This window comes from Bactrocera dorsalis, unplaced genomic scaffold (assembly GCF_023373825.1).
Source record: "Bactrocera dorsalis isolate Fly_Bdor unplaced genomic scaffold, ASM2337382v1 BdCtg008, whole genome shotgun sequence".
Lineage (NCBI taxonomy): Eukaryota > Metazoa > Arthropoda > Insecta > Diptera > Tephritidae > Bactrocera > Bactrocera dorsalis.
In genome coordinates, this window is record NW_026038059.1 from 4,684 (window position 1) to 30,913 (window position 26,230).

Sequence of the window (26,230 nt, forward strand, 5' to 3'; positions counted from 1 at the left end):
AGCCAAAAAGTCATCAAAATGACTCAAATAAAAACGTGTTCAAACCCCAAGCCAGTAATAACATACAATATAATAGACACGTCAATAAAAGTCACACATTCGTGTCAAATCAAAGTAGTCAATGGCAATCATTGTGTGAACTCTGTAAGGGAGGTCATAAATTAAGATCTTGCGAGAGATTCAAAAAACTATCCGTTTCAGATAGAAACAATCTGGTCCGTCAACACAAACTTTGCATAAACTGTCTGTCGAATGCTCATACGACAAAAGACTGTGAAAGCAAATTTAATTGTGTATACTGTCAACGAAGACATCACTCATTGCTTCATGTTACCAATTTTCAAAATGCGAAGAAAAATCCATTTCAAAAAACCACGGGGTTAGTCTCTACAACTACATCAAGTAATCACGAAACCTCAAATCCCGAAAAAAGGGAAGAACAACCATGTTGCTCTAAAGCAGCAAAAATTCAAGCGCTTCATTCAGAAAATGAAAGCAAAATTCTTTTACCCACTGCGGTCATCACCATTGAACATAAAGGTGATTTATTCAAACTAAGAGCGTTAATAGATCAAGGCTCTCAAAGATCCTTCATATCATCAAAGGTTCAAAATCGGCTAAAATTGCCAATAAAACATTCCAATTTTCAAATTTCGGGAATGGGCGGAAGAATTATTCAAAATTCTAATAAAATATGCCCAATCACCATAGTTTCTCCAAATGCGGATATACGAATAGATGCACAAGCCATCGTTCTACCGCAACTTACAAATTTGCTTCCAAGCTATGAAGTAAATAAAATACATTGGGAAAAATGCTCACATCTCAAGTTAGCAGATCCCAACTGTCATACCCCATCACAAATCGACATCTTATTAGGCAGTGACTTAATACCTCAAATAATTCTTGAAGGTATAGAGAAAATCTCCAATAAATTGTTAGCCCAAAATACAATCTTTGGGTGGATTATAAGTGGCCAAGTCACTGAGAAAATAAATTCTTTCACAACGCAAGTGGAAGATATCACAAACGAATACTTAAATAATGAACTTAAAAAATTCTGGGAAGTGGAAGAAGTACCCCAGAGTACCAAACTTTCAGAAGAAGACCAGGCATGCGAAGCCTATTACCAGTCCACAACAACAAGAAACGAACATGGTCGTTATGTTGTGCGACTGCCATTCAAATCCACCTTTCCAGAAACTATAGCTCTAGGCCACTCTAGAATCTCAGCAGTCCAGCAATTCATAAGCATGGAAAAAAGCCTGACGAAGAAAAATGAGCTAAAATCAGCATATGATAATGTGATGGAGGAATATCTTGACCTCAATCATATGGAAGAAACCGTACCATATGAAAAGATATCCAAAGGTAGATATTTATCTTTTTACCTTCCACATCATGGGGTAATAAGACCGGAAAAAATCACAACAAAAGTTCGAGTGGTGTTCAATGCCTCAAAGTGTACGAGCTCAGGCAAATCACTCAATGATGTATTATACACAGGGCCAACATTACAACCTGATCTCATGTTGCTAATACTAAATTGGCGCATGTTTAAATACGTTTTTAACGGGGATGTTGAGAAAATGTATAGGCAAATTCTGGTGCATGAAGATGACCAGGATTTCCAACGCATAGTCTTCCGCAATTCAATTAATAGTCCAATTAGCGACTACAAACTTAAAACAGTTACCTTTGGCATCAACTGCGCACCCTATTTAGCCATTAGGACGTTACATGAAGTTGCAAAAACTTGTGAAACAAATTTACCTTTAGCAACTTCTGTGTTGCAAACTCAAACATATGTGGATGACATTTTATCAGGTAGCCACAGTATACCAATAGCGTGCGAATCATTATCTCAAGTGATCAAAGCACTAAATTCAGCAGGTTTTCCCCTAAAGAAAATAACCTCAAATCATCCCGAAATAATCAAAGATATAAGAAAGGAAGACTTATTAGATACTGACTTCCTCAAATTCGAAAAAGCTAGTACAACAAAAACACTAGGGATTCAATGGAATGCGATAACAGATCAATTCTCATATACAATTGAGTCAATATCTGCAATGTCCGCCATTACAAAACGACAAATCCTTTCCTCGGTGGCAAAACTGTTCGACCCCGCAGGATGGCTTTCGCCAATAATGATTCAAGCTAAAATTCTCATTCAAGAATTGTGGCAAGATGGCACTGAATGGGATGAACAGGTAAAACCTTTACGTTTAACAAAATGGGTTCAATTTGCTAATAATCTACATACTATATCAGAAATTCGAATCCCTCGATGGGTAAATTTCACCCCTAACATTAACACAGAATTACACGGTTTCTGTGATGCCTCTGAAAAGGCTTATTGCGCAACAGTCTACATACGCACTCAGTATGATAGCAAAATAACTTCACATCTTTTGGTAGCCAAAGCCAAAGTTGCACCTTTGAAGACACTAAGCCTGCCACGGCTTGAACTAAATGGTGCTCTTCTGTTAGCAAAATTAATTTCAATAGTTCAAACCCATCTAAAATTAAACGATCACAAAATGTATCTCTGGTCAGACTCAGAAATAGTTCTAGCATGGTTGGAAAAACCACCCTATACTTGGAAGACATATGTATCGAATCGCATATCACAAATCTTAGACTTAGTTGGCTCAGCAAAATGGCAACATGTTGCAAGTGCAGATAACCCGGCGGATCTGGGGACAAGAGGTTGCAAACCACTTCACCTCACCAGCACTACACTCTGGTGGAACGGTCCCACATGGCTAACAGAATCACAAGAATTCTGGCCAAAGTCTCCAGCTCGGAATATCATACCTCCGGAAAGTCGGAAAATAGAAAATTTTCATATCACTCCAGAAGAGGATGATATTCTCCAAAGATTTTCCTCATTTCCTCGAGCACTAAGGGTAGTCGCTTATATGCACAAATTCATCCATAAACTTAAACAAAAGGTGAAAAGGATATTAAACGATCCTGACATACAACTAACATATTCCGACTTGCAACATGCCAAGGTCAGTCTAATCTTGTATACACAAACTCGCTATTTCAGCAAAGAGAAATCAAAGTTGCTTGAAAAGCGACCTCTCGAAAAGGGAAGCTCACTTCTCGTGTTAAACCCATTCCTGGACGCTAAGGGATTACTACGGGCAAATGGAAGACTAGCCAACTCCAGCCTTAGTTACAATGAACGACATCCCATCATTATCCCAGAGAAATCCCGTTTTGCCTACTTATTTCTAATATATCTCCACCAGCTTACAATGCATGGTGAGCATCGCTTGATGCAACAAATGGTCCGGCAAGAGTTTTATGTACCGCGACTAAAGCCACAAATAAAGAGAACCATTTTCATGTGTAAACAGTGTACTATGTACAAGCACAAGATGCGTACGCAGATCATGGCAGCCCTACCACCTGAACGCTGCAACTACGCTTTACCCTTTACCATCACTGGGGTTGATTTTGCTGGACCTTTCCAGATAAAGGCCTCAATGCTAAGGTCTTCCTCATTTAGAAAAGGGTATGTGGCTGTCTTTGTATGTTTTACAACAAAGGCAGTACACCTCGAGCTATGTTCGGATCTGACTACTGCGGCTTTTCTTGCAGCATTTGCCCGCTTTGTCGGACGGCGCGGATTTCCTTTAAAAATTATGAGCGACAATGGAAAAAACTTTGTCGGAGCTCAAAGAGCCACGGAAAAGGAGTTTTTACAATTCATGAAAGAAGTATCCCCCGAAATTGTCAGAAAATATGCACCCCAAGGAATCGATTGGCAATTCATACCCCCATGTTCTCCACACATGGGCGGACTCTGGGAATCAGCAGTAAAGAGCTTTAAGTCCCATTTAAAGAAAACGGCTGGTAACCATAAATTCAATTATGAGGAGTTTACTACATTACTCACTCGTATCGAAGCCGTACTAAACTCTAGACCTATCTCACCACTCTCGCAAGATCCCTCCGACTTCACAGCCTTAACCCCAGGGCATTTTCTCAAAGGAGCACCCATTCTGGCCATACCTGAGCCAGGCGTGGAGTCGCTATCCTTATCGAACAGATGGGAGCGAATTAAAATCCTCCATCATGATTTCAGCCGCCGATGGAAGGAAGACTACATAAAGGACCTTCACAAGAGATACCGGTGGAAAACTCAAGAAAAGGCACCAAAGCTTGGAGACTGCGTCCTTATACAAGATGATTGTCTCCCTCCTACGGAATGGCGACTCGGCCGCATAAAACAACTTCATTACGGTTCCGACGGTCATGTTCGAGTAGTTGATCTCCGCACTCAAACCGGAACACTAACCAGACCGCTCGTAAAATTATGCTTTCTACCAACCGCCGAAGATAAAGAAACGTAAAACCGAAACCGCAATAATAAATCAATAAATCGTTAAAACATATAACCGCTTACCAAATCGAAACCTCGAATAACATTAATGACACAAAGACTTAACATAAATGTCTGATAAAAAAAGACATCCTATTCATGCCACATATCGTGGCACAAACGTCCATATTATTGTAAATTTCACAATACATTTCTAATATCATAATTTCTCTCACAGAGTAATATGGACGTGGATATGGCATCATCGTCAACGCCAACCATGCGTTCGGCAATTTCCGCCCCTCGCGCTGAAGCTGCCCCAATAGCAGCACCCCGGACCAACACTGCACCGGCAGCGCCTCGAACAACAACAGGCTCCACCGCGACAACGGCTCCGCGTCAAAGCACGCCAGCATTACCAGCGGATTTGCAACTAATTCGCTGCCCATTATGCCGCCGCCCTCATCGGCTATCGCACTGCGGTATCTTCAAAGGCATGCCGCCGATGCAACGCCAGCAGGTGGCACAGGCGCACGGGTATTGCCTGAATTGTCTGGCAACTTCCCACGCAACTCAGGAGTGCCCATCACCTAATCGTTGCCAAATCTGTGTGCGGGCTCATCATACGATGCTGCACCGCATTCCCAGACGCGACTCCCGGCGCCCACCGGCTCCTCGCACCAGTGGTAACGTCAGGCGTTCCCAAAGGACTCCTGTGACGGCATACCGCCGCCGCGGACCCTCTGCAGCAGAATCCCGTCCTTGGCGCCATAACCGGGCAACATCAACAAGACGCCATCAGCTTAGGCCGCAATCCCGCCGGTCAACAGGTCTCAGCAGCGTGGTAGCAACGCTCCAGCAGCTACAGCGGCTTCTAGGCTAAATACTCGCCTAGGGGGGCCGGGATGGCTAAATGAGTAGCGACGTCACATCACATCGAATCGACTAATCACCTCATCACGCGAGCGAACACCACTCATTAACACACATACACGCACATGCACCCAAACGCGATGACATTCTGCAGTCTAATTATAACAAAAGGAATAGAGAAAGCAGGTCGCGCACCTTTCGTTGATACGACGTCGATCACGCAGCATCGCCTATCGCAGCATCCCGGTTCTCGTTCGCTACCCGCGTCTATATTTTTTATAAAGTTTTCATTTAAAGTCCTTTGTAATAAGTTTCATCATTTCACTTACCATTTTTTAAACCGGCTGTTTTCAACTTCTTACGTTGATAATTTCTGTATACATAATTTGCATACATTTACGTTTAATCTAAATTTTAAACCACATTTGGTTATACCAAATTTGAACTGTATAAAAATAAAAAGTTTATAACGATTTGCGGAATTGGTGCATTTTAGTTTTTTCTTTAAAGGAAAGTGTGAGTGGCCTAAAAGGTGAGTTTTTGTACAGTAATTAATAATCAAACTTATGAAAATATAGAAACAAAAATCTGGAATTATCTTAAAAATAACCATATCAATAATTTTGAAATTTTAGAATATATAGAAACAACTAATAAACTGTTAACATTAGATAATATAAACATTTTAGCAGAACGGAATAAGCATATCCACAGTCCATTCATATTTTTGGTACATAATTTTAATCTTGGGAATACTTTTCATAACTTACATAATATTAAAATTCAAAAAGTCTCGCGAAATTCCCAAACCAATAGAAAATGTGCAATTGCAAGAAGTCACATATAATGTTCTTTTAGATCAAGTACATAAATTAACTCAAAATAATAGTGAATCGGGGACGATTCATCTTAGGGAGGGGGAGTTAATGACAGCCTCCACACAGCCACTTAACCATAACTGTAAACAATATTGAATCTTTACAATTTACAGTTGTGCGGCCACATAAATTAAAATCTTTATTAATGCTTTTGCTTATTTAAGAATTTGATATACTTTTTCCGTTCACATAAACAATATTTGTAGCCCTCACAAAGAAGGCATAATAAATCAAAGCAGAACACTTAACGTTCTGCCTAAAAATGCTGATATTAATGTAAATTGACACTCTCTTATAACTTTAAGTAAATAATAAGGAAATGTATAAATATAAGTAACTTGTAAATAAATATTAGATTTTGTATCTGGCGATTCAGTCGACACGACGCTTTTTATTTTCTCTGCGCGTCAGCAGAAAGGAAAATTATCTTTTTATAAATTCCCGCGATACGGGAATTAATTTGTATGCACGTATGTAAACAAATATGACAGAGCATACGCATATTGTTTGTAAATTTATTTACATGCAACATATGTATGTATGCAAATAGGTACACTCAATGCTTCATGCAAAATTTCCGTTGACACGGACAACCAATGGCGAAGCTTACATTTTTTGCTTTCATGTCAAGGAGTCAATGTGTCGACGGATCAACGCGGCGACAAAGCGTCACAACATTGTGTTGTTGGTATAAAATCCGAGCTGTGCCGAAAATACAAACGAACGATCGCCAATTGCTCCTGCTTCCCTTGCCGCTGAAACAGCTTCGCATTCAAACCAGTGTAGATATGTATGTTTATGTGTGAGCTTGCATACATATCGACGCAGATTTTTGCAAGCCGCGTAAAAATATTTTTTAGATTCCTTGACAAATACAGTGAATTCCGGTTATGTGTCACAATCAAAGATTCGGGCTGCAGAACTAAATAGAGAAGGTACCATCTTCTTTAAGAGTGTACAACTGCTGGCGTATGCCGATGATAATGATATCATCGGCTTCAACACCCGCGCCGTTAGTTCTGCTTTCTCCAGACTGGACAAGGAAGCAAAACAAACGTGTCTGGCAGTGAACGAGGGCAAGACGAAATATCTCCTGTCATCAAACAAACAGTCGTCGCACTTGTGACTTGGCACTCACGTCACTGTCGACAGTCATAACTTTGAAGTTGTAGATAATTTCGTCTATTTAGGAACCAGTATTAACGCCACCAACAACGTCGGCCTGGAAATCCAACGCAGGATAACTCTTGCCAACAGGGGCTACTTCGGACTGAGTAGGCAATTGAGAAGCAAAGTCCTCTCTCGACGAACAAAAACCAAACTCTATAAGTCGTTCATAATTTCCGTCCTGCTATATGGTGTAGAGGCTTGGACGATGTCAACAACGGATGAGTCGACGTTGCGAGTTTTCGAGAGAAAAGTTCTGCGAAAGATTTATGGTCCTTTGTGCGTTGGCTACGGCGAATATCGCATTCGATGGAACGATGAGCTGTACGAGATATACGACGACATTGATATAGTTCAGCGAATTAAAAGACAGCGGCTACGCTGGCTAGGTCATGTTGTCCGGATGGACGAAAACACTCCAGCTCTGAAAGTATTCGACGCAGTACCCGCCGCGGAAAGCAGAGGAAGAGGAAGACCTCCACTCCGTTGGAAGAACCAAGTTGAGAAGGACCTGGCTTCGCTTGGAATATCCAATTGGCGCCACGTAGCGAAAGAAGAAACGACTGGCGCGCGGTTGTTAACTCGACTATAATCGTGTAAGCGGTGTCTACGCTAATTAAGAAGAAGAAGAAACTAGTAAACAGTTTACATGTGAACCAACATCACACTTGATGCATCTTGCAGGACACAATCGATGACATAGCACACACATACATAGTCCTTTTATTTTCTAGCTGATTGATTGCATAGTAACCTATATTATCAAACATGGCATCAATAGTAAGTGATGATGGTCTACTCGGCCCTGGTTTACTTCTCAGACTCTGTAAGTGCAATTGCTAAACGATGTCTAAATGTAAGCATATCCATATCACCGCCATTATATCTGAATAGAAGCCAGGCGTTTTGGAGTGACATATCAATGCACTGCAAGATGAGGTGCATATACCACTTCTTACCACGAATACTTGTTCTGAGTGATGATATGTTTTGGTCTGACAGATCTACACCTCCCATACTCTAATTGTACTGGTGTATCAAATGTGGCTGAGAAACGGTTATTTTCTTTTTCTCTTTTTGAGAATACCGATCTGTTTTGTGCAACGGGGTTATACCAACCACATTTGAGCAAATTGCAACCATGCTCTTATCATGCCATTTACAAATTATAATATCATCGCAGACACGATAGTCTAAAAATCCTTCATCCTTCTTTTCCAGTTCTTTATTTCCTAATAAAGGGCAATTACTGGTCCTATTTTCTCTTAGAGTCCCGGTTACTCGTGTGTTTCTCTTTGTTAGTTAAGCAATCAATGGCAGTCCAGTAAAAAGTTATCTATAAACAAATGGTAATTTCCTCCGAGATTTAATTTGCTAAGTATATTAGTGTATGCGAGGACTACATTGGCACCAAGATCCAATTCTGCGTACCGAGAGTTCAGATTAGTGGTTGCGCCTTGGTAGGGCTCAAACCATACTATATAGCTGCTTGATGTCGCGCCCACCCAAAGTTTGAAACCATACCTTATCGGTTTCCCACGTATAAATTGTTTGCATCCATGTCGTTTAAAGTATTTTACCATAGTCTCATCAACACTATGATTTTCTTTGTGTGGACAATGTATCAAAAATTCTTCGAATAATTTTTTCATAAGTGGACGTACTTTAGTAAATTTGTCAGATTTATTAAACTGCAAATTATCAGCACAGTGCATATTTGAAAATATGACTGAAAATGTGTCACGAGATAATGCACTGACAATAAGATACGATGCGAAAAATCAGGTGAATTTTCCCAGTACATGAGTCTTCTATTCAGTTGACAGTAGCCACTGATCAACATAATTCCAATATCACACTTCATTTCCTATATTTTGATATCAGCAGGAAGATTCTTCCTTCCTAAGTGTTTGTTAGTCTCAATAGTAAGTAATTGATACACTTCTTCCGAAAAAATAACGAAAACCAATCAATTGGCGATCTATCTTGACGCACATATAATATGGGCTTCCATGTTGGGGTGACTACAGTGAAATTTTTTTTCTCCAGTTATCTTTTTTAGCTATTTTACGTAATGGCTCGTAAACTTCTGGTTCTTCCTCCTTTGCGCAAGACAAATACAAATAAAAAAAAATATACTAAAATAAATAAAACAAATAAAACAACAAAAACGAGTCTACATTTTTACTCTCTAACTTTTGTTTTTACTATAAATATGTCAAAGTACGTGATAGTTATGATAAAATAATGAATTCTTACCGTTTTGATGACATGTTGAAATTCTTATTCTCAAATCACATTCATCTCCCATAGGTACACACCGAATGATGCCAACTATTGCACTAAAGTTATTTTTATAGTATTGTTTAGACTGTCCACTTGTCACCAGCACAAGATGTAAACAATTTCTTATCAAAGGTACTTCAAAATAATTTATTACTTCTGGTGTTTCGTATATGAGACGGTAGGTCTAAATGGGTTAAGCGAGTGGTACTTAAAACAATAATTTCTATGTATTTCATAAAAATAAACCGTGAGATGCAGCAAGATATAGAGGGTTAAGAGGGATGATTTTCATTTAAGCGGAATACTACATAACAGGGATTCACTGTACACATAAATCAGAGGAATATTGAATATTTTCTTTGGCACATTTCTTGACTTGAAAATCGACAAATAAACTATGTTGTCAATTTTATTCTATACTTATATTTGCGGGGTTGTCGTTATTTCTTTCTCATACAAATATCAGAAATTGTTCAATTTATCATTTTTATTATTCGCTTTTGCCACCGTCGCGAAAAGACGCTTGTTGGCAAAGGCATGCCCGGGGAGATGTAATGGTAATTGCTTTTATGAATGAAGCAAGTTTGTCTATGGAAAGTGCGCTTGCGTTCATGAACGAAAATATTGTTGTTGTGTGTTTTTTCACAAATTTGGGCATCGACTATTTGGCTGCCATATCGACTTGTGACGCTACTGATGCTCTTTGAGACGATTGTTAGTTTTGTAGAACAATATTTGTAATTTTTGCGGGTGACATATCTACATCTGAACACATAGAAGCATGTATGTTGTGTATGGATTATTTGTGTGGGAATGTCATACACACATATGTATTTATGTATGTACATATGAGCAGCGCGCACATGTTACTATTCCCTGCCAACATTTGGAAGTGTCTTTTATCGTCAACGCCAAATACGTCACGCTTTAGTCACTTCCGTACGTTAAAATAAAGATAGTTGTCGCGTTCACGTGTCAAACGCCAAATGCGTCACTTTTAAGTCACTTCCAGACGTTAAATAAAAAATTGTTGTCCCGTTATGCAAAAGATAAACAATGAACGCGATCACCGACGTTGAAGTCGCAGCGACTGCAAAATGAAATTAGATGAAAACAGCAGAATAGAAAAAGAAGGTGTTGACATTTTGTTCATTGGTTTTGTGTCTTCTGCAGTTTGTGGTCAGTGCTAAAGTGCGATATTGTTTTTGGAACTAGTAAAATTATTTGTTTACTGGTGTTTTAATTTGAAATATTATTGAAAATATAATTAAAATGAGTGAATTGTCAGTAAAGGCTATTAAATTGAAAAAATAAAAGAGAAGCATCTATGTAAATTAATACGCAATATTAATAAAAGCACATATAGCGGCAGTAATAAAGTTAAAAAAATAAATGTCGATGAAGGTCATTGTAAAGAAAGTTCAAAAGAAAGTTGTGAACCCAGTGTTTCGAGCAGTGTTATTAAATGTAGTGATAGTGTTTTTTTTGTCAAGTGATAGCTCAAGTGAGTTTGAGGATTTTAGAGAAAAAATAAGTAAAACTGAGGAAATGAATATAACAGAAAAGTTACGAAAATGGACGATTGAAAAAAATATTTGCAATAGTGCTTTAAATGACTTGTTGCAAATATTATGAGAACATAATGTGAGTGTCCCTAAAGACTGCCGAACGTTAAAAAAAACCCCAAAGGAGGTTACCCCTCGCAGTATGGGAGACTCAGATGAGTTTTTATCAGAGTTCATAGATGAGCTTCATAATTTAATTGGAAGTGGATTTCAATACAAAAACAAGTTTTTTACAATAAAACCTAGATGTTTCGTAATGGATGCACCAGCAAGATCGTTTGTGTTGGGGATTAAAGGTCACACTGGTTTCTATTCATGTACGAGGTGTTTGCAAAAAGGAGAAATGTTCAAACATCGGCTTATATTCCCCAATATTGAATGTTCCTCCTTACGAAATGATACTTCGTTCAGGAATAGGTTTCAGCCAGAGCATCACAACCAACAGGATGGAACAATGATTGAAAAACTTCCAATTGATATAGTTCATCAAATAGGTTTAGATTATTTGCATGTTATTTGGCTAGGAGTAACACGAACTCTTTTAAAAGCTTGGGCGAGGAAAAAGCGTGAACAATACTCTTTGATGTTTTGGAAAATTTGCACACTTTCCAGTAGATTAACTAATCTAAAAAATTCTTGTCCACTCGAGTTTTGTAGAAAGCCACGGTCCTTAGATGAACTTGAACGTTGGAAAGCAACTGAACTCCGCCAATTTCTTTTGTATTACGGCCCGTAATTTTAGAATCAGTTTTATCTCAAGAAAGATTTGTACATTTTTTAAAGCTATCTGTTGCAATTAGAATTCTTTTATCGAAAAAGGATTGTCAGATTAATAATACATATGCTCAAAATCTGCTCTTTAGCTTTGTTAAAGATATTCCCTCGCTATATGACCTAACTTTCTTAACTTGCAATTTTCATTACCTGCTTCACATTCATGAAGATGCAAAGAAGTTTGAAAGCTTGGAAAGTATAAGCGCTTTCAGATTTGAAAATCATCTTCAAAAATTGAAGAAGCAAGTTAAGAAAGCAAGTAATGTGTCCGCCCAATTATACAATAGGCAAGTAGAAACTAGTTTTGCTTTAAAAGCAGTTGAAAAAACAACAAGTGTACAGTTCAGCCGAAAGAATATTAGTGAGGATGTTTATTTTCATGTGCAAATTTCTGACTTTTACTTTTCAATTGGAAAACCAAACAATTTTTGCTATGTGGGAGATGATATTGTTAAAATTGATAAAATAACACGACACAATAATTTGCCTAGATTTGAAGGACACACTGTAACAAATTTAAAACCACTATTGTCACAGCCCCTAAGCTCAGAACATATTAAAATTTATAAAACCGAAGTAATTACTTTGAAAAATAAAATAAACTTTACCATAGAGGATATTTCAAATAAAGCTATTGTTTTGCAAAGTGTTGACAGTACTTTCGCTGTATTTCCATTTCTTTAAAAATGGCGTTTAATAATGCTCCTAATACAGGTAAGATATTAAGTATGTATTGAATTTATTTAAAGTTAAATAAATATTTTAAACTTTATAGATGATACTTTTACATTTTTGAGTGATGGCTATACAATACATCCCACTGACGAATATATCGAATGGTATATATTTTAATAGATCTTAATTCTTTGCAATTTATTATAAATGTTTAATTTTCTAGTAAGCACAACAGCTGCGTCTTCAGATCAAGGAACCATACAAACGATTTTGCAAGAGTTACGTTCTTTGCAAACAAAATTTGAAAAATTCGAAGAAACTAATACAAAAATAATAAAAACTTTGACGGAAGAAGTCGTTGCGTTAAAAGAAATATGCGTGAGAAGGGCGATACGTCTCTAATACCTTCCTTGCCTTTCACGGATGTCAAGGACTTTATTGATTTTGACACGAAGCTGCTGTTGAACGACAAAATGACATCTCAGCTGGTAAGTCGATTTTGTTATACTAAATGCCCATAATTATGAATAAATTTGTATATTTGCAACATATTTAATTTTAGAAAAATATCATATATAGAGTAGGAGGAAAGGATTTCCCTTCATTCCTAAGAATGGCATGGAAATCCATTATATCGGATGCTACGGCCGTTAATTTAACTTGGCGTGAAACAAATGATAAACCCAGTATCCAACGCTTTACAACATTTGCACTAATAAAAAGTAATATTTCACATAAAACTATAACTATAAAGAAATCAATTAATTCTATTTTCCTATAGATGCCTGTCATTCCAAATATTCGAACTCGACCGATATGGATATAAATAAAGTGTATACATACTTCACGCCCGAGACAGAGTACAAAAAAAACAAACAAACAATTAATGAACTGAAAAATTAAAAAATCTTATTTCTAATATTCACATGAATTAATTATTTTTTTTTTGTAATACATTTTTGAATTGAAATAAATATAAAAAATTTAAAAACGAAAATTTTAACTTCCACAAGTCACTAATACGTAACTTTCACTATCACTATTTATCACTATTATTTCATTTTTTTTTTAATAATATTATGATTGTTTGTTATATACATACATACATATGTAATGAAGTATACACATAAGTATGAATATATCAATTACAAATATAATTAAAAAATAGGCTTTATTTTCACATTAACTACGAACATTGCTTTGAAAAAGTAATATAATCAAAATTTACTCAATTGCACATGTATTCATTAATATGCACCAAAAGAATTCATACGAATACACATGTTTGCATATAAACGTATAAAAATATTTATAACCAAAAGAGCGAACATACGTATGTTAGAGCAATATATAGTTTTTAGCATAATTTTTATTTCACGCTCAGCTCTGTTCAAGCGAAAATGTTTAAATTTCTCCTACCGAGCTGGCAGTGGTGAAACTCTTCCATCTCGACCGAGTTAGCCAAAAATAATTTTACGATCTCCGCGCCGTGAACCTTCTCTATGATAAACGTTCTTTGCTCCTTTTAAAGTATGTCATCTATGACAAAAAATTGTATAAAATAATTAAAACCGTTCAATCCTTTAGATACCGAATATGTGAGCCCACAACTAACTTTTTACCGAAATTATCGGTCAATATGGGAAATATATAACTGAAATTAAGAGAGAATCCTTTCCTGATAGTAGAATATCTATGTGTCAAAAATGGGTTGAATCAGGTTTCCCTTAACCCCTATATACCTAATATAAAACTTTTCGAACTTCCAAGTGACTTTATACCGCATATATCGGCCAATATGTGAGTCAATTTAATACAATTGAGATAGCGTGTTTAGCGTGTGATTTTTTCTTGTTTCTCGAAGAGACAAAACAAAATTCACTGAAGGAGCTGAATGCCATCCTAAGAAATGTTTTTCAAAAGTACATCTGGTGTGCATTACTTTGAAGGTTACAGCAAATAATTAAAGTTATTGAACACGATTTCAATCGAACCTTAAATTAGCCTTCAGCCAGTTAAAAAAAAAACTTCATAAAACAAAATCGTTCAAAGGTAACTTCTTAAAGTACTATTTGTAAATTCATCCTACCTTGCGCTCTTCGAATTCCACCCCAAAAAATTAACTGGCAATCATAAACTTTAAAATGAGAATTTGAAACCGCTCTCAACTTATGGACACTCACTGTACTCTTGCAAGATCCTCTTGACATTACAGTTCTAACCCCGAAATAATTTCTTAGGTCGTTCTGACCTTAACTGAACCAGAGGTCGCTTATTAAACTATTGGAGAATAATTAAAATTCACCATCATGATCTCAGCAATTGATGACAACATAGTATTTAGAGAAACTTTATAAGAGGTACCAAAGAAAAACTCTTGAAAAAGTACCAAACCATGTATTAAGGAATATTGACTTGATGGACGGACAGACAGTCACCCGAAGTACAACCCGACACGTCATCCTCTTTATTTACTTCTATATATATGTAACTTTACGTCACTTAGGTTCATTACCATATTTTGTATTAATACGTATTAACCCAAATGGGCTATAATACTATAGTGCGCCTACAAGGAGAAGCTCAACCAGATAGTCGGAAATTATTATATTTATTAACGATATGAGGTTAAGAGCAAGAGCCATTTTCATATATGAAATCACTAAACCACATTACACTAAAGAAATACACTTAATTGCATTAAAATATCACACGTTTTGACCAACATAAAAGGTTTACTATAGGGTTACGTTGAAATGACGATATCGGGGGCTACCGGAAGGTGTGGACTGATTGCGTTAACTTCTGGCATTACTCAAGTATACTCGAAAACAAGTTTCCACGTAATTTAGGAAGGTATCGGCCACGGATAGTACTGAACAGATTTTTACCATCAACACAGGTTTTTCTCAGAAATTATTACTTTAGAGTTCCATCAAGGCAGCTCATATATAGACCTATACCTTACTATTTAATCGGGGGCAAGAAAAAATGCTCTTTTTATTTTATACAAGTTATTTTAATTTACAAAATTATGTTGTTATTTTACATTTAATCACGAAATACATATGTAAAAGGAAAATCTAAATGTTCTCGCTACGCGCGAATGTACGATTAAAATCCACGGCGAGCGGATTTGGAGTATCAGGATGTTTTATTATTAAGCTTTGAGCGTAGCGCGTAGGATTGTTGTGGATCGGTATCAATATGCTAACGAGCGAGTTGATCGCTCCAAGGAACCGGGTTGAAACGAAATCTGGCGAAGATCCAATTATACGGTGCGTTGACGCGGCTTAGTCCAGAACGTAGTTAATGTCGAATTGTATGTGTCGAATTGTAAATGTGCGGCTTGTGTCTCCTATCCCGTTGTCCATCCTTTTTGTTTAGTGGGGTACAGGTGTGGTGAGCTATGTAGTAGTGTCATCAGCTGTGGTGAATTGCGCTGTGGTATTAGGATGCGTCAGCCAGTTTTACCGGGTAGAGGGGGTGGCTGCTTAACTCATTTAAACATCCTGGGTCCCCTAGGCGAATATTTTGCCTAGTTTTATATATGTATATAATTGTGAGACATGTAATTCGGCTTACTATTGGTGGAGTTACATGGCGATCGTCGGATATTTAGTGCTGGAGAATTGCTCCTTATTTGCATGTTTGTGTAAAAAACAGTCTTTCGTTTCATATGAATTTTAATATGCGTCTAGTTGCATGAGATAAACACCTTAAATTTGCTTGTTTGTTTAATTTTACTTTTAACTTATTATACATGCGATTTTTTCTTTTATCAGTTTATTGTTCTGTTTATTTATTATTTGCCTTTTTCTATAGTCTTGGCGATTGTTGCTATAATTTTTTTTTTGATTGGCTTTTTAAGGACCGCAACTCCATGCCTGGCTCAGGTTGGGCCTGAATGGGTGCGCCTTTGAAAACAAACATTGGGGTTAGAACTGTTATATGTGAGGGATCTTCCGAGCGTACAGTGAATGGCCGTTAATTGAAATCGGCTTCGATTCTTGTTAATATTGTACACAATTGTTCATAGTTAATTTGAAGCTTTATACAGCTGATTCCCATAACCCACCCATATGAGTAGCGGTTGGATAGTTGCGATAAGAGCAACCTTAGCTTATCTAAGAGTAGGTGCATCAATGTATCGCATTGGGAGTATGGTGATCCCTTAACTATTTATTTTTAAAATTTATGAAAATGTCAATTTTTCGACTTTTTGGAAAATTCTGTATATCGTAACCTGAAATGCAAAATAACGTAACAACATTTTCGGAAATTTACATTGGCATGAATGAAACACGAAATAAAATGGAACATGAGTGAAAAAATTTTTAATTTTGGTTAAAACTGGTTTATATTTGACCGCAGAACCTGAAAATGTTGAACACATGTAATATTATGTATGTAATTTGAAGTAATGAAGCGTAATCAATAAGACATTCAATTTTTTGATGATAGGTTATTTTGCATTTCAGGTGACGATATGTAATGTTTAAGTGCGTATGCACTAATTTGACAAGTAGTGGAGCGCCGCCGCTCTAGGATTTCTTCAGATTTTTTTTTTGTTTTTCCATTATTGGCGAAAGCCATCCTGCGGGGCCGAAAAGTAGTATGTCCTTTTAATATAGGGACTGTCAGAGGTAACTCGAACTTTATTTTTTATACCAACTTGTGGAGTGTTGGAATATTGTGGCTCTAGTGTTAGTCGTACGACATACCGGCCATTATTTGATCGAGTAGTTGTGGCTTTAGAGAAGTGCTCACAATACCGATCTTTTATAGTTTTGTTTGTTAATGGAAGTTTCTTTAACTTTTGCGATTTACTTAATTGTGAATTAAGGTTTTTGTTCTCAACTTGAGTTGGTATGGTGGTAACTGTCCAATTAATTTTTAAAATTAAAAAAATTAATATTAAAAGATATGTATCATCATTTGCTAAACACCAAACTCAAAAACTAATTCTTATTTTTTTGCCCAATATCAATAATTCATTGCAATCGATAACCAAAAAAGTACAACACTTGTAGTTTCCTAGCTAACTCACCATTTACTTATTGCTTGTTTTTGCCCATCAATAAAAAAAATACAACATTAAACAACTGATGGAAATTAAGCGTACATTTTTCTGATGCGTACAGTAAACTTAAATTGTTGAATGTTATATTCGTTTAAGAATTTAAATTAATATTGTTACAATATATTGAGCCGTTCATTTACCATGGAAAATAACGAATATGCCGGAACTTCAAAAAAAAGGAAGATATACAACATTCTGCGATAGATGGATTGAAGAAGCAGAATATAGCAAATGGATTTAAAAAAAAGATGATTATGCCGCATTTTGCAAATTATGCCAAATTAATATTTGTATAAAATATGAAGGAAATCCAGCATTACGCAAACATGCCCAAGCAAAACGGCATATGAAATTAGCATTGTCTCAAAAATTGTCATACAGCATGATAAACTTCACTGTTCCGGCAGACTCAAAGGAGGATTCACACATATCCAGGGCTGAACTAATGTGCGTTTTTCACAATGTTGTTCACGGGCTTAGTTACAATAGCTTAGACTGTCAATTAAAACTAAGTTCTTCAATATTTTGCGACAGTAAAATTGCTAATAAAATAAGTTGTGGCCGTACCAAAGCATCAGCTATAACACGCAACGTATTGGCATCATACGCACGAGAAAAAGTAACTGATGCATTAAAAGAAAGTTTTTACTTTTCCGTAAGCAGCGACGCATCAAATATTGGAAACGTGAAAACGTATCCATATGCCGTTCAATATTTCGATGCTGAAACAGGAATGCAAGAGAAAATTTTAGATTTTTATGGAGACCGAAAAGAGGCTGCCAAAGACATTTTTGGCAATATCGTAAGAATAACAACTGAAAATAACCTTAACATTCAGCAAATTTCAGCATACAGTGCGGATAATGCGGCAGTTAATTACGGTGTTCATAATTCCTTATATAAAAAACTTAAAGTGGTAAACCATAAAATTGTAAAGGCAAATTGCAACTGCCATGTAATAAATCACTGCATCAAAAGTGCTGTAAATGTTTTTATCTGTCGACGTAGAAAACATTGTGATTAAAACCTTCAATGAATTTAGCTCATCAGCTTTGTCAAATGAAAAGTTATAGGAATGTTTTGAGTTTGCATGTATCGAATACAAGCATCTACTTCGGCATGTTCCCACTCGATGGCTTTCCCTTTTGGTAAGGTTTAAGTCACAACCCCGATTTTTTAGTGATATTGTTGTAGCTTGTAACTGTGGTGTAGCATAAGATTCTAGAGCATAGTGGTTTAAACGATTTCTAATCAACACTGCCACTATGCGCTTTTCCATCCGGATGATTTGTAACATATAGTCTAAATCCCGGTATGTTGAAATTATTTTTATTTGTTAGATGAGTTTCTGAAATAAGCATTACATATATATTCTTTTCAGACAGAAATCTGATAATCTCTAATTTATGTTGGTTAACACCGTTAGCATTCCATATACAGATATTTAGTAAGCTCATTTTTTAATTAATAAATTTTGCAGCATTTGATTTTGTGATTTTATTAAATCTTGGATCATGTTTTGCATGGTAGACATAAATTGTGTCATACACTGTGTAAGATTTATATTCATAGTTTCAATACCTCCATTTGGAGGATTTTCCGGGAGTTGCATTTGCACAGTGTTGCCTTTTACCACATTTGCATAGCTTCCTTGCATATTATTATTGTTAGAAGTAATAGGATTTGTACTTTTTTCTGAGGTTGCTATAATTTCATTACGGGGCGTTGAATTCCCTGTGACAACTTAGATTTCAGGTCTTTATATACAGGGCAACCTCTGTAGTTAGCAGTGTGATTCCCTCCCCAATTGCTGCATTTTTTATTTAACTCTTCTTTCTTAAGGGTGCATTTAGAAGTGGGATGTAAATCACCACATACCACACAAACACTGCGTAGAGTGCAGTACGATTTAGCATGCCCATATTCTTGGCAGTTAGTACATTGTACCGGACTGTTTCTTTTATGCGGTTCTTCCACAGTTACTCTACGATGCAGCAAATATTTCAAATTATAAATGGGATGGGTCTCATTTTTTTTAAGTTGATTCGAATTCGCAACAATTCAATTTTAACTATTGGCTGTGGTATTTTGTTTCTATTAAATATATTTACAACTGTTTTAATTCCAAAACCACACTCTTCCAATGCTTCTTTGACTTCACTAGAGTCTACGGTGGACTCTATACCCTTGATTACAACAACTAGGCCCTTAGAGCTCTTCAGTTGATACGAATAATAATTTTTGTTTTTATTTGACAAAAATTTAACTATGTCCATAAAACTTTTTTCAGTGTAGGACTGAATTTTTGTTTCATCTATATTGCCTTTTTTCAAAGGCACTATATGGAAATTGTTAGTACCTACAATTTTACTTATTTCCGCAACGAGAGCATTACCATGGATAAATTGATCCGAAACTCCTCTCTTCGCTTTCTGAGAGAGCCCATGATCTCACGGTTTGGTATGGCAACACTGAAAGTTCATGGGCTACGAATCAGGTGACAAGCAAAACAATGAACTGCCAGACAGAATCCCATTAAAAATAACTGACAAAATCAGTTCGTTTTTTTTCATTGTGGAATACATAAGTAATTGTGTTGTGAAAATATAGTGTTTTTTTTATTAAAAATACAGTGTATAAGTGTTTTTACTAAAAATAAAGTTGGTAAGTGTATTATTAAAACCATCGTAAATACATGTATATAAATATATTATGTTTTCCTAACGTATTATAGGAAAATGCCGAGAACTAAAAATAAGTGTGTGGCTGGTTGCGTAGGAGCGCGACGGTTTTTCAATTTCCCCAACAAGGAGAAGGATGGATCCAGGTTCGTAAATAATTTTAATTAGTAGAAAAATATAGTTATTTAGTGAAATTTAGAAATATTTTTTCATAAATTGTGCCTATTTTGATCTTGTTTTAGATGCAATTTATTGCATAATAAAAAATATATCATACTTGCGAAATATAATGTAATTTAGTAAATAGTATTGTAATATTTAATAGATCCAATTTAATATGTTGTTTGGAGTAGCGTAGTAGATGTAAATATTACTATAATTATAAATTATAAGTACAAATAAATGTAATACTAGTAGAAAGTATAGTAAATACTAATAAATGTTGTGATTTTATTTTGTACCAATATGGGTGATATAGGCCTATAGGGGAACCGAGCACCCAAAACTAACTAACGTAACGCGCCTTTTGTATACCTCAGCGGTGGGGTGGAAATTACAAACTCCCAAAACATTTACTAAAAATTCCCTAACACATTTCTTCCATAGTGGCATCATTGGCAAATGTTATAAAAAATGTGGACTTTGACAGCGCTCTCTCGAATCAAAGAGTTTCGTATCAATTTATCCATGGCATTACTGCTACGTTCGCGCAAATATATTGGAGGTGGTTTGGCATTAACGACTGTGATGGTACCCTTGGCATTGTCGTCTGTTCCATTGCTTAGTAAGGCAAACCTATTGCCATTTAAAACTTCCGGTTTATTCTTAATTGGTGTACCGCCTTGGAATTTCTTGGGATTGACCGCTGACTTTGAAGGACTTAATTTCCTTTTTATGTTAATGTAGCGGTCAATGCCAGTTTGTATAGACTGGCCTTTTTTTATTGGTACATTCTCACCTTGCTTCATGTTGTTCTTCGCTGCCTGCGTACTTGCTGGTACCTGTTTAGTTGGTGTGATCATGTTTGCTGCTGGCCGTTGTTGACTGCCGTTCTCTCCTGCTTTAGTTTTTTGTAAGCTCTGCTTATTTTGCTGCTCAGTTGGTCGCTGCAATGACTCATCCTTCTCACCGCTACCTTGTTTGTTGGTAGGAGCTGAACTCGCAGGCTCGACAAAGCTGAAGTAGGCATTCTCTGAATGCCTTGTTGGTGGGGCCGCGCTGCACTCATGCCTTTGTATTTTTTTTTTTTGTTTTATTTCACACTTATTATTTGTTATTTTGTTATGTTTTTTGTTTATAAACAGTTTGTGGTTTTTTATGTTTTGATTTGCACTTTCGGCGTTATTGCCTAACGTTTGCACTGAATGCACTTTTTTAATATTTGTTTATTTTGTTTTATTTTTGTTTTTTTCGAAAGTTTCTACGGAGCGCATGAAAAACACGTCCGCATAGGTTGAAAGTTCGATTGTTAATTGCCATTCTTTGTAACCGTAAAAGGTTTCTGTGTCACATGCGGGCAGCTCGAGGTAGATGCTTGAACTTGCCTCTTGATTGTCTATTTGTGGCAGATCTACTCTACTGTGGGGAGTAGGTGCAATTGCTTTAATGAGCTTTAATTGATTGGAGATCATAACTTTCGTGTCTTCATATTGGTCCAAGCAGTGTTCGTAAATATCGTAAGCAGATAATTTAAAATTTTGTGGTAGATCTGAATCGTCAGAATCTACAATGGCGTCATGAGCCGCTTGGAGGCGAGTCCAAAAATTTTTTAGATTTTGATTTTTTATTTCGAGTAACGATTCCGAGTTTTCGTGAATCGGTGAAGATGCAAATCTAGTGCAGTATCTTAAAAAACTGTCACTTTCTGACATAAATTTAACAACCTGTTTTGAGCGTGTGGCTGCTGCAGGTGTATTTTGATTAGTGTCGTTATGAACCATTTTTGATATATTGGGTATTTAAATATTTCTCAAACGAATTAAATTTTTCTCAGAGTAAACTGATTTGAGTATGGAAATTGAGTTGAAACTTTTTTATGTAAATGTTTTTATTTTCAGTTTAGGTTGCTAACAAACGAATATGCTATTTCGTGTTATTATTACCGTTTCTGTTTATTGCAAAATAATAATATTTATTTATTTTATTTTAGTTTTAAGTTTGCAAATATCCGCATTTTTAATTTATAAACACCTTTTACGTCCTTTTGTTAGTATTTGGGTACACCCTAATACTTTGACTTGTATGTATGTGCTTATGAAGGTACTTATGTTTTGTGTAATTGAGAGCTCGCTGAGGAGATCAATGCCCCATTTTGATAAGTATGCACGAATTGTTTGTGTGTTTATGAGTATGGTTACCTTAAACCCTTTCAGCCCCGAAGTTGCTTATAAAGCAACTTCTATATATGTTTGACATCGTTTAAAAAGTCAAATACACAAAAAACCTCTTTAAAATACACATCTTATAGATCAACTTCATGATCATGATTAACCCTTTTAGCCCCAAAGTTGCTTATAAGCAACTTCTATATATGTTTGACATCGTTTTAAAAAGTCCTTTGGGCTGAAAGGGTTAAGCAATTTTTGTATGACAAAGAACAAGGGGTATTGCCGGATAGTAGCCAATACGGACTTTGAATATTTGAATTTGTGCGCCCACAGTTTATATTTAATCGTGATTTGATAGTTAAAAATAAGGAAATTTTATTATTTATAATTTAATAATTTGCCCTTACCTAGTGTAGGGTATGAGTAAGAGTTAGGTGGATTCTACATTGTTGTAGTCATATAAGTTATTTATTTATTTGTTCACGTTTCAAAAACCAAACTTAGACTGAAATACAAAAATCTTCTTATGGTTAATTTAAGCTAGCAAGTCACGTACAGGTGCATTGGAGTCGTTGTTGTTGTTGAAAAGCAGCACTGACGTTCTCAAGTAGCGGCGGTGCTGTATCGTCAGTTACTCCGGATGCGCGTGTGGTGTCGTTTAGCCGTGAGATAGCGAACGCTGTCCAAGTCGCATGCTTACGTAAGCTTTTATTTGTAAAAGCTATGTAAGCCAATTTCGGCGTATGTTGCGTTAATTCCTCCCCCTTTAGAACATGCAGCGTCCTCGTTGGATGTCCTTGAAATATCGTCAGTGTAGGGGTTGATCCTTTCGTTGGTGTAACATTATTATTGACCTGAATACGAAACTTTGTTTTTCGTTTGAGGAGGATCTTTCTTGCTATCATTACAAACAGGGCAAAAAGTAATAGTATTATTGCTGTGGATCCAGTGAATAGGCTGATTTTGTATTTAGTGTTGATGGCATTGATTTGTTGGATATTTGCTACGTTAAGGTCCTTCAAATATTGCAAGAGAGAGGACTTCTTCGAGATGTGCTGTAACGTCTGCTGATTTGATGATAGCTGGTAGGGGTTGTGCAAGAACTAGATTTCTATTTGTATAATTCTTGTTTTCAATAGTTAAACTTGCGTTATCGTATTTTATCAGGAAGGTTCCTTGTAGGGTTGATAACCTCGTTGTCTATCTTCAGAGACCCATTATAGCCGTTGATAAGCAATAAACCAGGTATTACCTCTTCTATTGTTGGTATGTGGTGGTTATTGACTAAGGTACAGTTGGATGCGTAGCCCTTTAGTAGATTTGGTACGCAGCTGCTTTTCGTGACTTTTTCTAAATTATCTTGCTTACAAATTATTAAATCGTTAACATTATTACAGCTATTTTTGACACCCAATATGTCTTTATTACAAACAATTAAATTTTCGTATTCAAGTTTAATAGCCTTAATTTCCTAGAATTTACAGGTTTTGTTATTATTGATTTACAAAGCTCTTGACTTGTCAAAGGAAATTTTATAATATAAATGATAGATGATAAATTTGATGCAATTTTGACATCGCTAAATTCAATAGCTTCGATTACATTTATGTAAGGCGTTATTTTGTTTTTTCTAATGTTTCCTTGAATACAACTAATTCTTCATTTGATAACATAAACGAGTTTACAATTCCAGCTTTCGCCCACTGGACAAAATAATCTATATTTGTTAGCTCTTCTTTAATTAAATTTAATTTTCTCTCAATACCTTTTTCTACTTTTAATTTGACAATGTCATTTGACTTAATTTCATTTAATATTACATTAGAAAATATACGTCAGATTGTTTATTCTTTCTAGAATGGACTTATTAATTATTACTTGTTGGTTATTATTAACTGACAGGTTATTTATTTTATTGTTTAATATTCTCAAATCTTCATGGGCTGTGCCAAGAGAATCTATTGCTCGCTTGGTTCTTTTGGATTTGAGCTGGGATAATAGGGATCGGATGGATTTTTCTTCTTGGGATAAGAATGAATAGCTACGGCCTTTCCTTGTTACGTAATGTTCTATTGAGGAATGTATTTCGTTGAGCACGGAGTCATATAGGTCGAGGTTAATGGTGTGTATCAATCTGAATGTTCCGGTCTGGACCTTTGCGGTTCCTATTTCTATCGTTACTAAGTGGCTGTTCGTATAGTCCAAAATTTTAACTTCTGCATTGCACAAAGCAAACAAGATACTGAAAAATTGAGTTTATTATTATTATTTTTTTATGAAACTTTTGTGAACGGTGCGACCTGATTTTGTTACAATCGTATTGCCTTTGTCTTCTTGAACTATTTCTTTTTTATAACGGGGCGTTGATTTATTGCCTAGTCTTTTATTTATTTGAACGTAAATAGTGTCTTCGTTATTGTATGTCTTAAAATCAGTTCTATTCTTATTATGAAATTCTAGGTCTTTTTCTTGTTTGTTTTTGAGATTTTTAATATTTTCTTGTCTGTCTAATTCGAAAGGATTAGGTCCGACTGTTCTTCCAAAAAATACTTCTACAGGCTTTCTTTTTGTGGTGGAATGAATGGAATAATTATATTTATACAAAGACCTATTAAGAAGATCTTCAAAGTCGGTATGGATTTTCTCTGCCTTAGTACATCTCAGTACTTCGATGAGTGTTGAATGGAATCGCTCTATCTGTCCGTTTATTGAACTTTTGTACGGTGGGGTTTTGAAGATTTCTATTCCATATTGGTTTTCCAACATGAAGGTTATAGAAGCTGAGCTTAATGATTTTTCGTTGTCAATCACGATTTTCTCAGGAATTCCAAATGATGTCAAGATTTCTCTTAAGGGTGTTTTTATATCTTCGGATGCTCTAGAAGGTACGACTTTTGCTTGAGCATATTTTGAGAACTTATCTATTGCTGTGAGTACTATCTTACTATTAGTGTAGTAAAGATCTATGTGGACAAGTTGGCCTGGGTAATTAGGAATCGGAGTAGCTTTCAGGATGGGTTTTACGGGGTGTCTTTCGTATTTATTTTCTAAGCAGATTTTACACTGTTTTGTAATTCGTTTTATTTTGGCGTTCATTTGTGGGAAATAGCATCTTTCTAAAAGTTGTGCTTTATTTTCTGTGGGGTTGCGATGAGCTCTATTGTGTTCGTTGATTATTTCCGTTTCTTGTGCGGATTCATCTATAATGTCTTTTGTAAATTTTCGAGTGTAACGTACCCTGTATCTACTAAAATGAATTTGATAAATTGTTTGGATTTTGCCTAAGATGCTGTCTTCAGCTTTTATGCAACTTGTTACTGAAGGATTGAGATATCTTTTTAATATGGTAGCAAGACTTTCTTCCGTAAAATATCTTTCAATTATGATATGCCTGTGATAGGTAGGCAAGGGTATTTTAAATTGGTATGAAGATGGTTCACCTGTTGAAATAAAGATTTGATTTTTAAAGGCATTGATTGGGGCGTCAGTATATGGAATTAAAGTTTGCGCTGAACTTTCGTCACTGTGTTGTATTGCTGACATGGAATTTATTTGCTGTGGTGGTCTAGAAAGTGCGTCTGC

The 26,230-nt window shown here is 35.9% G+C and overlaps 1 protein-coding gene and 1 long non-coding RNA gene across 3 annotated transcripts; both read left to right on the top strand.

Moving 5' to 3' along the window:
• The first annotated feature begins 4,582 nt into the window (after positions 1 to 4,582).
• Positions 4,583 to 5,472, top strand: LOC115066106 (uncharacterized). Its single transcript, XM_049461132.1, has one exon. It carries the CDS (start codon positions 4,584 to 4,586, stop codon positions 5,220 to 5,222), a length of 639 nt encoding a protein of 212 aa, XP_049317089.1. The 5' UTR covers position 4,583; the 3' UTR covers positions 5,223 to 5,472.
• Positions 5,473 to 9,834: 4,362 nt separating this feature from the next.
• LOC115065851 (uncharacterized) lies at positions 9,835 to 17,980 on the top strand. 2 transcript variants are annotated; one of them, XR_007423464.1, is made up of 5 exons: positions 9,835 to 12,596; positions 12,658 to 12,721; positions 12,781 to 13,045; positions 13,120 to 13,279; positions 13,339 to 17,980. It is a non-coding gene; the product is annotated as an uncharacterized LOC115065851 (long non-coding RNA). The 2 variants fall into 2 exon arrangements; XR_007423463.1 differs by having other exon boundaries at positions 12,781 to 13,279.
• Positions 17,981 to 26,230: the final 8,250 nt, after the last annotated feature.